Below are 17,923 nucleotides of genomic sequence, written 5' to 3'. Positions count from 1 at the left end.
GGATAATAGCATAGAAACACCAGAAAGATAAAGCTGAATTTTGGACTATGTTTTGATTCAAATTTCCTGATGATACTTCCAAAATTGTAGCTTCTGTGAAAAGTCTAGGCGTCCTTTCTAATAAGCCATTTGGAAACTCCTAAAAGACACCTGGTGACCAAATGAGTCAGAATGACATAATGCATATATTCATATCTATTCAGAACTGAAGAAAAAAGTATTTCAGATCAACATTTGTGGCATTTTCTCATTTGAAGTCTCCAATTGACATTAAAAAAAACAAAAAACAAAAAAAACGCCTGGACTTTTTGTGAATAAAAATTTAGATAAAAGCCTTTTCATAAGTAATAGCTTACAGAAACTAAACATTTCAACTATTTTCATATTACTGTATGTATATTCATAAACATATTACTGTATTTTAGTTTATGTGGTCTAAGAAACATTTCAAAATGATGTTTAGACATATTTGCACATAAGTGTCTTTATTTCGAAGAATACTGATAACAAAAACAATGCATCAAAAATCATATTTCTAAAATTGAAAAAACAACAACATTTATTTTAATTATAAATAACAGCTTTTCATTCAAACACACCTAAACCCCTAAAGTGCTAATTATAATGTATATAAAATTGTAAAACATCTATTGATAGTATTAACAGTGCAGAAGGACGCTCAAGACAGTCACTGAGGAGGTTTATTCTCTAGTCATCTGGAACCCAAAGCCACTGAAAGACAGGAAAGGGAGAGACAAAAAGTTTGGGGCGAAATTGTTTTTCCACACCAAAGCATTTATTAAAAAATAAAATAAAATAAGCAATATTGGGAAATAAGACTGCAATTATTGTCAATTTAATTTTAAAACAGAAATGTGCTCTAGCATTTTAGTGTCACTCAGTGCTGATTAAAACAGTTTTCTGACACTGACATGTTGTGAAATTTTATACTGTACTTTGTTTTTACATGAAAGAATGGTTGCTGTGAGCTATTTTTAGTTAGTTGTGCAACAAGAAATCACACCTTCAGAAATAAGTTAAAAATCTGACGTTACCAAATTAGATTTGCAGTTAAAAGCAATTATGCCGAGTTTAAACAGTATGAGCTTTAAAAAGGCGACTTGTTTTCATGAGATTCACCCTTTAATTCATTAACCAATCCTGACCGCTGTCCATAATCATTCCCAGAAGCCGCTGATAAAAGAATAATCAGCTATTAAACAAAATGCCCGAGCTGTTGCGGCTTATCGCTGGGAGTCATGTGTCAGTGCACACAGAGATAATCAGATGCACATCACTGTAATTGTTTGTCCATATTTTTAGATTTTAACACTGGTAAGCACAGATGAGTCGGATAAATGCAGTGTTTTTCAGTGCGTCATGATACTCTTGACCTTCACTACAGTATTTAAAGAACCACTCCACTTTTTGGGGGGAATCTAGAGTTAAACAGTTGGGTTTTACCATTTTTTAATCCATTCAGCCATTCTGCGGGTCAGCGGGAGCACTTTTAGCCTAGCTTAGCATAAATCATTGAATCAGATTAGACCATTAGCATCTCACTTAAAACTGACCAAAGAGTTTCGATAATTTTGCTGTTCAAAACTTAGTACTAAATCTAACAGAAAATTAGAAGTTGTTATTTTTTGAAAGGCTGATATGGCTAGGAATCATACTCACATTTTGGCGTAATAATCAAATAATGTTGCTGCTGTACCATGACTGCAGCAGGCACAATGATATTATGCAGAACTGTTACATAATTAACTAGCTAGGGACTATTTTTAGGCACTGCATAATATGATTGCACCTGCTGCAGCCACAGTACGCCAGCAAAGTTAATTGATTGTTATGCCGGAATGAGTGTGTAGCTCTTAGTATACTTAGTGCATGATTAAACTACACAAGAGTCCAGCTTTAAATAGGAAAATTATCAATCTTTTTTTTTTTGGGGGCAAGATGCTAATGGTCTAATCCGAATCAATGAATCAATGAATCTCCTGCCAGACCTGGAGATCTGCTGAATGAATTACCATAGCCGGTACCTAGTTACCTGGCTGGGGACTATTTTACGACAGAAATACAGAAGTGTCCAGCCTTAAATAGGGAAATTATCCCAAATATTTAACAAAATTCTTGAGCGATATGCTAATATTCTAATCCCATTCAATGAATTATGTTAAACTAAGCTAAACGTACTTCTGCCAGACCCAGAGATTAGCTGAATGGATTACCAGAGCCGGTACCTAGTTACCTGGCTGGGGACTATTTCACGATAGAAATGCAGACGTGTCCAGCCTTAAATAGGAAAATTATCTCAAATCTTTTTTTACGTTTCTTGAGCGAGATGCTAATGGGCTAATCCGAGTCAATAGCTGCGTCTCAAATCGCATACTTATGCACTATTCTACGCCATTTTGTAGTATAAATAGTGTAAGAAGTGTGTTCACACTGAAAACTAAAAATAATAAGTGCACCTTAATTACCCGGATGATGCACTCATTCAGCCGATAAAATGAAGTGTGGAATGATGGACACTTCACACACTCAACGACCGCAGCTTTGCTCACGTAGCGGAAGGGGCGGAGCTATCTGGCGCACATGTTGGATAACTTTATTTATTTTGGATGGTGAAAGCAAAATTCTCCTACGAAAATTGATTATAGCGCCTCCTGATGGTGAATGCGGTTATACTCATGGCAGGTATTATTTGGTACTTTGGTCATTTATTTCACTAATATGGCTACCTTCAAACTGCATCAGGGAAACGGTTTGAATTTCCGCTTAGTAAAAAAACATTAGTGTTCCATTTGGGACGACACTACATACATATACTATGCTGTTGAGTGTGTAAGTGCATAGTGTATAGTGTGCCATTTGAGACGCAGCTAATGAATTATGCTAAGCTAAGATAAAAGTGCTCCTGCCAGACCTGGAGATCGGCTGAATGGATTACCAGAGCTGGACCTAGTTACATGGTTAGGGACAATTTCATGATAGAAATGCAGAAGTGTCAAGCTTTAAATTGTAAAATTATCTAAATATTTTTTTTTATTCTTGAGCACAATGCTCAAGATGGTCTAATCTGATTCAATGAATTATGCTAAGCTAAGCTAAAAGTGCTCCTGCCAGACCTGGAGATCTGCTGTATGGATTCAAGTATTCTAAAACTCAAGGGTAGGGGAGTTGAAAAAGGCCTTTCTCATATTTCTTGCATATGTTTTGCAAATGTTTGAAGCATATTTACAAAAAAAGGGGGGGCAGTGTTCCTTTAAGGCTTAATGTGGGATGTTTGTAGCTTCTGCTGTTTGCTTTTTACTCTATGTCCTAACACTTCACGTCTCCTCTGTGTTTTTCCTCTACACGCTCTCGCTCGTTTATGTAGGAGAAAGTTGAACCCCAGGTTGGTAAAGTTGCTCTTGCTTTCAGCTTCTGATGAGTGTTTATGTATGTGTGTCATTTCACCATTTGCTTGTCCACCTGAGATTTGTCCCGACTTTCTAGAGACTGTGGACATGCTCCAGAAATAGTGTCACATCTCCTCATAACTGGCTCACTCACAACCATTTTACATTCGTCCTTCATGTTGACTTTGGTGTATTATCCATTGTTCCTTTACATTTGTTTGTTCAGGCTATGTGCCAATTTTCATGCTGTCTGTAGTGTATAGTTTAGTATAGTATAGATAAATGCATCCCTCATCATAAAACGATGAAAATAATGTACAGAATATAGCATGTTCTGAGTTGTGTTTATGCATTTCCTGTTTAAACAGGATGTTGTCATATGACCAAATCATTATTGTAAATAGTAAGGCTGTTGTGACAGTAGGCTACACTAGTATATATGACTTAAAATGATGATTATAAAGTGAATGAACCCTTAAGCAGTAACCTTAAGATAGCATTAGCATTTAGCTAAATTAGCATGATGTTATCTAAAGGCTACTGTTTATTTTTTTTATTTAGCTATCCAAATCATCATCCCAAAATCTATATATTGGATAAAAATAAGTGTACGCTACAAAACTGCATGTGTATATATGCTAAAAGTGTTGAGTAGATGCTATTTGCCAAAATTATGCTAACATATAGATAACCTGGAATAAATTCACTGAAATTCTGTCATATTTTAATTTAACGTGGTCATTAATTTAATCGACATGTTTACAATAATGGTAAGATAGCTTTAGCATGTAGTCAAATGAACATAGTGAAAAATTTTATTTGACATTTAGCGCTGTTTAGCTAAAAACACATGCTAGTCTAGGAGAATATTAACATATATAAGGCTAAAATTCTCAAAGAAATAAATAAAATCAATGTTTTTGATCTAACAGTGTTATTTAAACTAATTGACAATATTGTATTAAGAATCTCAAAATAGTATTAGCACTTAGCATTTAGTTAAATTGTCATTAAAATGCTAACTAAAGGTTTTTGGGCTACATTTAGCTAAATTAGCACTATGTTATCTAAAGGCTACTGTTTATTTTTCTAATTTAGCTATCCATCTTAGTTATCATACCAAATTAAACTAAATATATATTCATTTATGGTAAAAAACTATTGTGTTTATTAACCATATTATAGTAAAGTGTATTATACTGTTTATTTTATGATGTTTAAAACTCTTTAATTGTTAATGAATGCTAACAATGCTAATAGTGAACTGATAAACCATAATGAATACTGTACTATACTTTAGTTTTTACAGTTTACAGTGGTGTGTTGTAATATACCCTGTAGAGGTAAAAACTATGGTATTGGGTAGTTAGTATATATTACTTTTGTTATCGTATTGACACTGCAACCATTAATTTACCACAACAAATTATTCAAGTACTTTAGATACTGACTCCTGTCACATAATTCAGATACTGAGTAACTATAGTATTTACTATAAATTACTGTAGTATTTTTTTCATGTGGTATTCTTATTCCAGAGATCATTTTATTGGACAAAAATAAGTGTATACTACAAAAATGCATGTGTATGCTAAAAGTGTTGTGTAGATGCTATATGCTAAAATTATGCTAACATAGATGACTTGGAATAAAGTTCACTGAAATTCTGTCATAATTTAATTTACCGTGGTCATTAAATTAATAAACATGTTAATAATAATGCTAAGATCGTTTTAGCATGTATTCAAATTTTGTTTTTAGTTAACATAGTGAATAGTTTTATTTGACATTTAGCTCTTTTTAGCTAGAAACACATGCTTTGCTAGGAGTATTTTAGCATATATAAGGCTAGCATTCACAAAAGCCTAATATGTTTTTGACTTAACAGGGTCATTCAAATAAATTGACAATAATGTATAACCAATGATAAAATAGTATTAGCACTAGCATACAGTTAAATTGCCATTAAAATGCTAACTAAAGGCTCTGGGCTTCATTTAACTAAATTAGCATGATGTTAATTATCTAAATGCTACTGTTTATTTTTTAAAATTAGCTATCCAAATCCTAGTTATCATCCCAAATTTAAAAGAAATCTATAATAATTTATAGTAAAAACTATTGTGTTTTTGAACCATACTATAGTAAAGTGTATTACACTGTTTAATTTATAATATTCAAAACTCTTTAATTGTTAACGAATGCTAACAATGCTAACGAATGCTAGTAGTGAACTGATAAACCATAATGAATACTGTCGTATACTTCAGTTTCCACAGTATAGTGTGGCGTATTGCACTAATTGTAGTATAATATAGCCTGTAGAGGTAATAACTATGGTATTGGTAGTATATATTACTTTTGTTGTCGTATTAACAAAATTTTTCACCGCAACTATGAATTTACCACAATAAATAATTCAAGTACTTTAGATACTGACTCCTGTCAAGTACTTCAGATACTGAGTAAATTGCTATAGTATTTTTTTCATGAGAGATTCGTATTCCAGAGATTTATTTTATTGCACAAAAATAAGTGTTAGAAAAAAAGCTTAAATAAGTTTTTCTTTGACATTTAGCTCTGTTTAGCTACAAACCAACACAATCTCACGGCAATTCGTAACTTTTTTATTTAGTAGCTAATAGGGTATATGCCGAGCTAGTATTTTACCCATACTGATAAACTTCGGGTGACCTGTTTTTGTGAGTTTTTTTCCCTTTTATACGGTTCCTTTTACAGCATCGATGTTGTAATGTAATTAAAATACATTCAGTTAAATAAACTTTGGCATTCATTTCATTGTTCAAGCGTAAAACGAGGCGAAAAGCCGTTTACTCGCACGCGACCGTCAGAATCGGCAGGCTAGCGCAGAAGCTCCATTGAATATACTGGGGTAAAATAAATGCTCATTTTATAAAGACATGGCGGGGGAAATGTTATTTAATGCAGTGCTTCGTGTACAATCTGAAACCCACTTTACATCAGATATCACTCAGCTAGTGGAGATCGCTGATTTTTTAAGAAAACTGACCTTAAACGCGCCGATTTTTGCATTGGCATACAATTGACCGGAAGCGCTTAACCCAGGTTACTGGCAAATTCAAAGTCCTATTAGCATGCTTCAGCATATACCCTATTCGTATGAATTCGTACGATCTAATTCGTACAATTTAGTATGATTTTCTCATCCCCTACTGACGGTTGGGTTTAGGGGTGGGATTAGGTACCACATCTCCTTTTTAAAATCGTACAATTTCGTACGACTGAACTTGTACGAATTATCCACTAAACTGACAAAACGTAAAATACTTACGTCTTCTCGTGAGATCAGGCTGCTATAAACACATGCTAGGAGTATATTAGCATATGTATGACTAAAATTCGCAAAATAAATGAATAAATAAAATCAATGTTTTTGATTTGGGTCATTGAAATGAATTGACAATACCGTATTAATAATGTTAAAATAGTATTAGCACTAGCAGTTAGTTAAATTGTCATTAAAATGCTAACTAAAGGCTTTGGGGTACATTTAGCTAATTTGATGGTTGTCTTTCTAATCCCAGAGGTCACTGTATTTATACTTTCCTACTAGCATAAATAGTCTCAAAGCTAACAGACTTGGATTGAATTGCACTAAAACTATTTCATATGGACATTTTATAAATGCACTCAAAAGTAATAATGCTGTGATAGCATTAGCATGTAGCGAAATCAGCATAAACAAAGGATATCCAGTCAACAAAAGGATCGACACACTTTGATGTGCTTATATCATTTACAATTAATTTTAAAGTATTCCATTCTCAATATAACTTTGTCCATATTTAGTCCATGCTACTGACAATATAAAGAAATTCAAGCATTTGCTTAGCATTAGCCATTAGCATTTTCCACAACTTGTCTCCTCCAGTTCACTCTTCTTATTAGAATCACCGTTTTATGCCCTTTCCTACATCAATAATTCATTAACATCTGAATTTTGAATGGTATCCTGCTTATGAATAATAGACTTGCATTGGATGAATATGAATATGTGGTCGTCTGTGTATATATTGTTGTCAATGGTGCCGTTGTGTGTTAATTACTGTATGTTTAATGACGGTGAGAGGTTTTTGTGTGGGGTCAGCATGTCTTATAGGCGATGGATAAAGTCTCATTACTTTTAGCTTAGGGAGTGAGTCACAGTCTGACACTCCACAGCTCTCACCAAAACACAACATCTATTATTAAAATACCATCAAGACTCGCAGACAATAGACGCCCAGACGCTTGACTCAATTTTTTCTTTTTGGATAAATCTACCAGTTTTGTTGTAAATAATTCACGCAAAACTGAAACTGTGGGAAAAAAAGTCATTCCAATCCTGTGTGATTTACTTTTTTGAACTCAAAAGATCTTTATATGTGTTTATATTTAGCGTGTATACAAAAATCTGTGCATCCCTGATAAATAACAAGTCTCATTTAATTAATTCACCCAAAAATTTATTCCTTTTTAATATGCTTTCTGTCATAGAACTTATATTATATTATATTATATTATATTATATTATGTTATATTATATTATGTTTTATTTTATTATATTATAATATATTATATTATATTATATTATATTATGTTATATTATATTATGTTATATTATATTATGTTTTATTTTATTATATTATAATATATTTTATTATATTATATTATATTATATTATATTATGTTATATTATGTTATATTATATTATGTTTTATTTGATTATATTATAATATATTTTATTATATTATATTATATTATATTATGTTATATTATATTATGTTTTATTTTATTATATTATAATATATTTTATTATATTATATTATATTATATTATATTATGTTATATTATGTTATATTATATTATATTATATTATGTTATATTATATTATGTTTTATTTTATTATATTATAATATATTTTATTATATTATATTATATTATATTATATTATATTATGTTATATTATATTATGTTTTATTTTATTATATTATAATATATTATATTATATTATATTATATTATATTTTGTTTTATTATATTATATTATACTATATTTTTTTATTTTATTATATTATATTATATTTTATTTTATTTTATTTTATTATATTTCATTATATTTTATTTTATTATATTATATTATATTATATTATATTATATTATATTTTATATTTTATTTTATTATTTTATTTTATTAGATTTTATTATATTATATTATATTATATTATATTTTATTATATTTTATTTTATTTTATTATATTATATTAGTTATATTATGTTATGTTATAGTATATGAAATTATATTATGCTGTATTATCTTATATTGTATTATATTATATTATATTATATTACGTTATATTTCGTTGTATTATATTATGCTATGTTATATTGTATTATATATATATATATATATATATATATGTATATATATATATATATATATATATATATATATATATATATGTGTATATATATATATATATATATATATATATATATATATATATATATATATATATATATATATATATATATATATATATATATATATATATATATATATATATATATATATATGTATATATGTATATATATATATTATACAACTTGGTATATGCACTAATAAAAATTTTCAGCATGTAAATGCTATGTTATGTATGCTAGCGTATGACTTACAGATTTGGATTAAAATGCAAAATTGGGTAAAATTTGGATTTTTTATGGTCCTAAAATCAATTGCATTAAACTACAATGATAGCATTAATATGCACAGTATTTAGTTAAAGTACTATTTTTTATTACTCAGTGTGAACATACCACTACAAATTTTTATTACATAAGTATTATTACATAAGTATTATATCACAGCGAACAATTTGTTTGTGACGAATTACTATTTCTTTCAGCTAGGAAGCTTGGAACTGATCAAATGTGACTCTCAATACATGTATGATATAACAAAAAAGCAAAATAGTCATGTTAAATTATAATAACATTTTACAATATGACATCATTTTATTACATCCTTTTATTAACCAAATAAAGTGCAATTTTGGCGTAAATGAGACATCGAAGTGTACATTTTAATTTCAGTTATTTAATTTATAAAATGTAAATATGAAAATATCCTATTAAAACCAACACACACATTCACATCCATAAGCCACGTGGGTTTGCACCAAGTAAATGAGCATGAGTAAATGATGACTAAACATCTAATAGAACATCTATTTCACAATAAAACAAGAAAAGTAAACCATTGCGTTACATTAATGCTGTTATACACTCTCAGAAATAAAGGGACAGGAGCTGTCACTGTGGCAGTACCTTTTCAAAGGCTATATTTTTGTACCAAAAGGGTCCATAATAGTACCTCAAAGGCACTTTTAGGTATATTTGGGTACTAATATGCTCATTTGAGGTACCACTGTGGAGTCTTTGGGCATAAATATGTATCTTTTGAAAAGGTACTGCCACAGTGAGATAGCTGCTGTCCCTTTATCCGTTTATAAAGATGTTTATCCGCTGCGTAAAACATATGCTGGATAAGTTGGCGGTTCATTCCGCTGTGGCGGCCGCTGATGAATAAAGGGACTAAGCCGAAAAGAAAATGAATGTATGAATGAATGAAAATGACAATGGTTTTGATAATCACATAGGTGCAGTCATTGATGAGAATAAGACCCAGACATTCAAATGAAAATTATATGTATAAAAGATGCACGTCTAAAACATGAATATATATTATTAAAAGAACACGTCTGTTCATATTTTGATCTTATTATATCAGTCACATGGGTTTAAAACAAGATGAGCGTGAGTAAATGATGGCAGAAGGTTATTTTCTGTGCGCACTCTTCCTTTAATCGGCGTAATTTGGCTGAGGTGCTTAAGAAGAGCTTCGTCTGCATTCTCGTGGCTGAATTGAGGGATTATGCAGCAGGAATGATCTCGGGCTGTAATGTGTTTTGGGCGGGTTTGTGGATGTGTGTTTGCTGTGAGTCAGACTGCAGGTGTATTGACTGTGTGTTTTGTGCTGTTTCAGGGAGGGCGACTGGTGGCTAGCACGATCACTGACGACAGGAGAGAGCGGATACATTCCCAGCAATTACGTGGCACCGTCTGACTCCATCCAGGCTGAAGAGTAAATCCTCCTCCTCCTCCTTTTTTTCTTTGCTCTTCTCCTCCCCGAGGCTCCTCTGATTTGCTTTTGATTTCCCTTTGTTGTGTTGTCAGAAATCTAATTCAATCGGACCTCTCCGGATCTCTCCCTGAGCTTCATTCTGGTTCCTTACTTTTACTCAAAAATCTGCTTATTGATTCAAGTCATATTTATTTATGTAGTTTTTATACAATAAATAGTTTTCAAAGCAGCTTAGCAGTAGTAAACAGGAGAATGAGAGTGATTCACTGATTCAGTGGAGTCATTGAGCTGACTCATTTAAAAAGAATGTGCTCAAAAGAGTCACTTGTTCTACAAAGAAAAGATCTGACTCAATAGACTGATTCGTTCATGAATCACAGAATCTTTCGACTCATCTGAGCTTGATTCTGGTTCCTTACTGATGCCGATAATGATTCTTTTACTCAAAAATCAGCTAATTGATTCAAGTCATATTTATTTATGTAGTTTTTATACAATAAATATTTTCAAAGCAGCTTAGCAGTAGTAAACCGGAGAATGACAGAGACTGATTCAGTGGTTTGATTCAGTTGAGTCGTTGAGCTGAATCATTTAAAAAGAATGTGCTCAAAAGAGTCACTTGTTTTACAAAGAAAAGATCTGACTCAATACATTGATTTTTTTCATGAATCACAGAATCTTTCGACTCATCTGAGCTTGATTCTGGTTCCTTACTGATGCCGATAATGATTCTTTTACTCAAAAATCAGCTAATTGATTCAAGTCATATTTATTTATGTAGTTTTTATACAATAAATAGTTTTCAAAGCAGCTTAGCAGTAGTAAACAGGAGAATGAGAGTGACTGATTCAGTGGAGTCATTGAGCTGACTCATTTAAAAAGACTGTGCTCAAAAGAGTCACTTGTTCTACACAGAAAAGATCTGACTCAATAGACTGATTCGTTCATGAATCACAGAATCTTTCGACTCATCTGAGCTTGATTCTGGTTCCTTACTGATGCCGATAATGATTCTTTTACTCAAAAATCTGCTTATTGATTCAAGTCATATTTATTTATGTTTGTTTTTATACAATAAATAGATTTCAAAGCAGCTTAGCAGTAGTAAACAGGAGAATGACAGAGACTGATTCAGTAGTTTGATTCAGTGGAGTCATTGAGCTGACTCATTTAAAAAGAATGTGCTCAAAAGAGTCACTTGTTTTACAAAGATTTGACTCAATAGATTGATTTGTTCATGAATCACAGAATCTTTCGACCCATCTGAGCTTGATTCTGGTTCCTTACTGATGCGATAATGATTCTTTTACTCAAAAATCAGCTAATTGATTCAAGTCATATTTATTTATGTATGTCTTTCTTATACAATAAATAGATTTCAAAGCAGCTTAGCAGTAGTAAACTGACAGAAAATGACAGAATTCAGCTCACATCATTTTTATGTTGATTCAGTTCAATTTATATACTGGACAATTTGACAATTAGGAATTTTAATAGTCGGTTCAGTGGTAAGTGAATCACACTGACTGGTTCCATGGAGTCATTGAACTGATTCATTAAAAAAACATGCTCAAAAGAGTCTCTTGTTCTACACAGAACATATCTGACTTAGTAGACTGATTTGTGTATGAATCACTGAATCTTTCATCTCATCTGAGTTGATTCTTGTTCATAAGCATGCCATTAATGCAAACAATCTATAGAAAAAAGAAACATTTCAAATTCAGCTCCGATCAGTTCATGCTGATTCATTTTAATAGCATTGTCAATGTTACTCAGTGATGAATTATAAATGTGATTCAGCTATAAAGCGATTCAACGTTATTTTCAAACTAACTGACTTATCTGATTCAGTGGTTGATCTGTTTTGGTTTGAGCCCCTGAAATGATTCAGTTGAACTGACTCAAGATGAGATATTTGACTCAATATAGAGATTTGTTACTGTACTATCATTGAACCAAATCAACATTGAATTGAATAAATTAATAACCGTGTAACATTTATCAATTATGAAATGAATTTTGCTTTATGCTGCAGCTCTACTCAGGAGTTGATTTAGTTTCTGTTAATGTAAAATAATGAAACATATTCATTTAAAAGTGAATGAATCGCATGTTAATTTTCTAACCACCCTCACTGACTCAGTGATTGACCTATGAGTCTTTGTGTGAGTCACATGAGTAGTTCAAACATGTGACTCAACAGAACAATTGGTTTATGAATTATCAACACTGTCAGTATTTTAGTACACAAGTTATTATTTTCCTTGATGCTCAATGCAGTTATTGCAAATAACTAAAAGTAAAACAATAAAAAATACTTAAATTGCTTAGAAATAACTTTAAATTCCTACTAAAACAGCTAAAATCCCCAAATCTTTCTAAAAAAATGTATTTAAAAATAAAAATGACACAAACATAAGTCATAATAAAAATCTAAGCAATTAATTTTAAACAATTAATGGAATAATCGTTATTAATTATGTAGGTTTATAAGAAGGGAGGATGGATACGTTTCATAAAATAATGTTTTTGTAACATTATTCCACATTAAAGAGAAGTAATTAATTATAATAAAAATTAAATATAAATGATATGCAAACCTATAATCTATCCAAACACGTTAAGCTATTTAACTAGCAGGGTGTTTTAATGTCAAATTCTACTAATATGACAAAAGATCCAGGCAAATGTGTGTAATTTCTGCGATTAACCAATGAAATTTAATTTAAATCCTTTAAAAACAGCTCACTTATACTAAAATCTTATATAGAATCTAATATATGGCTAATAAATATCTAATAAATTTATATGAGCAATATCACACGAGTAGCAGTGCGATATGGCTGTATATCAGCACTGGTGGGAGGCGTGCGTTGGCTCAAAGCCACAGGCTAAGTGCCTTAGCGGCCCCCACCAGCGCGGGGTATATATATATATATATACTGTATTCTGTGTATATATAAATAAATAAAAAATATTCTGATAAATAAATGTATAATTAGATTATATTTATAATTCTAATAGTTTAAATATATATATATATAGAGACTTAATTAATTTAATAATTTTTGCAATATTTTAAAATGTATACGTTGCATATATTGCACATTTACACATGTAAAATCCAAATATGAAATTAGCATCCCTACTGAAAAAAACAGCTTAAACCAGCCTAGGCTGGTTTTAGCTGGTCAACCAGGCTGGTTTTAGAGGAGTTTTGGCCTCTTCCAGGCTGGTTTTCAGCCATTTCCAGCCTGGTTTTAGCTGGTCAGGCTGGGAAATGACCAGCTAAAACCAGCCTGACCAGCCTAGCCAGGCTGGGAGTCCAGCCAAAACCAGCTATGTCCAGCTTAAACCAGGCTGGTCAAGCTGGTTTTAGCTGGTCATTTTCCAGCCTGACCTGCGAAGACCAGGCTGGAAAAGGCTGGAAACCAGCCTGAAAGTGGCCAAAACCCCTCTAAAACCAGGCTGGTCAACCAGCTAAAACCAGCCAACCAGCTTAGGCTGGTTTAAGCTGTTTTTTTCAGTAGGGATATAGTGCCATACTGTATATCATATTTCAATATGGGATAATACTGTCACTCAGCAGAATTCTTTATACTTGGCCCATCTCTCTTTCTCCTTCCGCTCTGACCTTTGAGTCCTTCATTTCTCCCTTCATGCTTTTGCACTTTTGCCCTCGTCCATTATCTAAAATATAGTCACTCCATCATCCCATCAGTCTCACACAGAAAACCCCAAAGAGCTTTTCCCTGTGGAGCGAGTGAAAGACGTCAGCATTAGCCTACTATTGTCTGTACTGTTCATATGCTAACACGCACACACACACACACACACACACACACACACACACACACACACTGTTGCTCAGTGCAGCTTTAAACAAATACTCACAAGCAGTCTTTTGAAACGCTGTAATGACTAATTTTTCCACCCTTGCTTCACCAGTCATCTCAGATTGACTCTGGAGAAAAGGTAAGACTCAGAGAAAGAGAGATTTAAAGACTATAAACGTCACTGGGTCAGTCGTCAATCCCAAACGTTATCGCTACTGGACCCAGAACATTACAACCCGAATCGCTGTTTAATATCTTGAGGATTATTGTAAAATATAGTCACTGTAGGTTCAAAATATATACTCGACACAAGCTATTAACAGAAACTATCATGATTTATAGACTATAAACGTCACTGAGTCAGTCGTCAAATGCCAAACGTTATCATTTTACCGCTTAACCAGAAATAGGAACATTACTACGTGAATCAATGTTTAATATCTCCTGCTGTACAATTCTGTTGAGAATTGTTGTAAAATATAGTCACTGTAGGTTTAAAAGATATACTCTACACAAGCTTTTAACATAAACTATCATGATTTAAAGACACTAAACATCACTTGGTCAGTCGTCAATCCTAAACGTTAATGTTTTATCACTACTGGAATCAGAAATAGGAACATTACAACCTGAATCCCTGTCTAATATCTTACTCTGTACTATTTTGTTGAGGATTGTTGTACATAAAGTCATTTTAGGTTGAAAATATAAACTCAACACAAGTTTTTACAGAAATTATCATGATTTATAGACTATAAATGTCACTGCCCTGCTAAAAAAATTCAGCTTAAACCAGCCTAGGCTGGTTGGCTGGTTTTAGCTGGTCGACCAGCCTGGTTTTAGAGGGGTTTTGGCTATTTCCAGGCTGGTTTCCAGCCATTTCCAGCCTGGTCTTAGCTGGTCAGGCTGGAAACTGACCAGCTAAAACCAGCTTGACCAGCCTGGTTTAAGCTGGACATAGCTGGTTTTGGCTGGGCTCCCAGCCTGGCTGGGCTGGTCAAGCTGGTTTTAGCTGGCCATTTTCCAGCCTGACCAGCTAAGACCAGGCTGGAAATGGCTGGAAACCAGCCTGGAAATAGCCAAAACCCCTCTAAAACCAGGCTGGTCGACCAGCTAAAACCAGCCAACCAGGCTGGTTTAAGCTGTTTTTTTTCAGTAGGGTGGGTCAGTCGTCAATCCCAAACGTTATTGTTTTATCACTACTGGAACCAGAACATTACAACCTGAATAGCTGTTTAATATCTTGAGGATTGTTGTAAAATTCAGTCATTGTAGGTTCAAAATTTATACTCTACACCAGGGGTTTTCAAACTGTGGGGCGCGCCAGCACCTATTAAGGGGGGCGCGAGACATTGAGGCGTGCACTCGAGTAAACTATGATGACGATTTTTGAACGACGTGTGTCTTAAAATTTTGAAAACCCCTGCTCTACACAAGCTATTAATATAAAATATTGTGATTTATTGACTATAAACATCACTGGGTCAGTCGTCAATCCCAAACGTTATCGTTTTATCGCTACTGGAACCAGAACATTACAACCTGAATTGGTGTTTAATATTGTACGCTGTACAATTCCTATTGAGGATTGTTGTAAAATATAGTCACTGCACATTCAAAATATATACGTAACACAAGCTATTAACATAAACTATCATGATTTATAGACTATAAACATCACTGGGTCAGTCGTAAATCCTGAACATTATCGTTTTTATCTCTTCTGGAACCAGAACATTACAAGCTGAATCATTGTTTAATATCTCCTGCTGTAGAATTCTGTTGAGGATTGTTGTAAAATATAGTCAGTGTAGGTTTAAAATGTATACTCTATATCAGTGTTTCCCTACTCTGTTCCTGGAGGCACACTAACAGTACATATTTTCAGTGTTTCTCTTATCTGACCCATTAACTTCAGATTTTGGAGTCTCTTCTAATGTTCTGATGAGTTGATTCAGGTGTGTTTGATTAGGGAGAGGTTGAAAATATGGACTGTTGGTGTGCCTTCAGGAACAGGGTTGGGAAACACTGCTCTATATAACCTATTAGCTTGATTTTAAAATAGTGTAGTTATGATTTAATATACAGTACACTGCTGTTCATGTGTTTGGGGTCAGTAAGAAAGGAATCAATAGTTTCATAAAGCCTGGATGCATTCATTTGGTTGAAAGTGACAGTAAAACAAAGTTAAAATGTCTTTTTTTAATTATTATTATTTAAAGCTGCTCTCTTGTGCTTTCTATTCATCAAAAAATCTTGGAAAGTAATTTGAGCAAACCTTCTGAAAATGTCTCTGTGATGTGCGATGTTATATATATTATGTGCAGCATAAACCGCTCAACTATTTTCAACATTGATAATAATAATAATAGGTGATGCTAAAACGCTTACTTTAAAGGGCACCTAGGTTAGCCCTTTTTTCAGATTTAATATAAGTGTCCAGAATGTTTCTGTAAAGTTTCAGCTCAAAACACCTATCAGATTTTTTATTATACCTTTTATTAAATTCCTATTTATACATTTTTTCACTGGGTGGCGGTTTTGGTGTACTGCTTCTTTAAGGCTAGTCCTCCCCGCCCACCGTTTCTACGTGCCTTTCTGCGTGCCTTAATCTCCTCCCTCGGCTGCGTCAGACAACAGACAGACTTAAAGGAAGCAGATCTCATGTAGCATTTGTGAGAAATACTACAGTAAGAACTTTACCAATTAGTATTTATTGTGTTCACACAAAGTTCACGCGCGCACACACACACCGCAGCAGACACACACAGACACACACACAGACAGACAGAGCGCCCGTTTAGCTTTGCACTCTTTTTGCATGCAAATGTGACAGGATACAGGTTAATATCCACTGCTGTATGGATATCTGTTATGTTAATGTACAAAATAAACCTGATTTAACGTCCACAAACCGGGACCGGGATTCCTTTATAATTGTTCTGACTCGCGGCTGTGCTGATGAAGTAAAGCTAAGCTAAATCGCTGTAATTCATTACACACGTGCTCTGTTTTAAAACATTTTAAACATGTGAAACTCACTCTTGATCACATTTGATGATGATTGATGAACCTAATGAACTGAACAGACCTTTTATTCTCGGCTGCTTTGCGCACGTCCTGTCTTGTTGATATGATTATGCACATGACTACTGGGACATGTTAATATGCAGCTGTCAATCAATTCGGTGGGCGGGGGGGCCGCACTCTTACCTAAAGTTGCGGTCGATCTGAAAACCGCTCCAATTGGTCCACCATTTTTTATGTTGCTAAATTTGAAAAAAAAAAAGGACTGGGTGTGCTTATATCACCCCAATATGACGGTCTATACACCATACATGCACATATGTCTGTCCAAACTGCTTGAAAAGTAGATTTTTCACCATAGGTGCCCTTTAAATCAAAGGATATATATTTCACTTTATAAATGTATAAAAACAGCTATTTTAAATGGTATATTTTCACAATATTAATATGTTCAAAAACAGATAATAAAATGTACAAACCTAAAAG

At 32.8% G+C, this 17,923-nt stretch overlaps 1 protein-coding gene across 1 annotated transcript in view; it reads left to right on the top strand.

Moving 5' to 3' along the window:
* Positions 1–17,923, top strand: part of src (v-src avian sarcoma (Schmidt-Ruppin A-2) viral oncogene homolog) — a 108,875-nt gene that overhangs the window by 72,822 nt on the left and 18,130 nt on the right. The window contains exon 4 of the mRNA XM_056449159.1: positions 10,473–10,571. Within this exon, the coding sequence (XP_056305134.1) occupies positions 10,473–10,571 (99 nt within the window). The remainder of the gene's footprint in view (positions 1–10,472; positions 10,572–17,923) is intronic.

This window comes from Danio aesculapii, chromosome 23 (genome assembly GCF_903798145.1).
Source record: "Danio aesculapii chromosome 23, fDanAes4.1, whole genome shotgun sequence".
NCBI classification, from domain to species: domain Eukaryota; kingdom Metazoa; phylum Chordata; class Actinopteri; order Cypriniformes; family Danionidae; genus Danio; species Danio aesculapii.
Note: the sequence above shows the minus strand (reverse complement) of the source record. Positions and strands in the feature narration are given on the sequence as shown.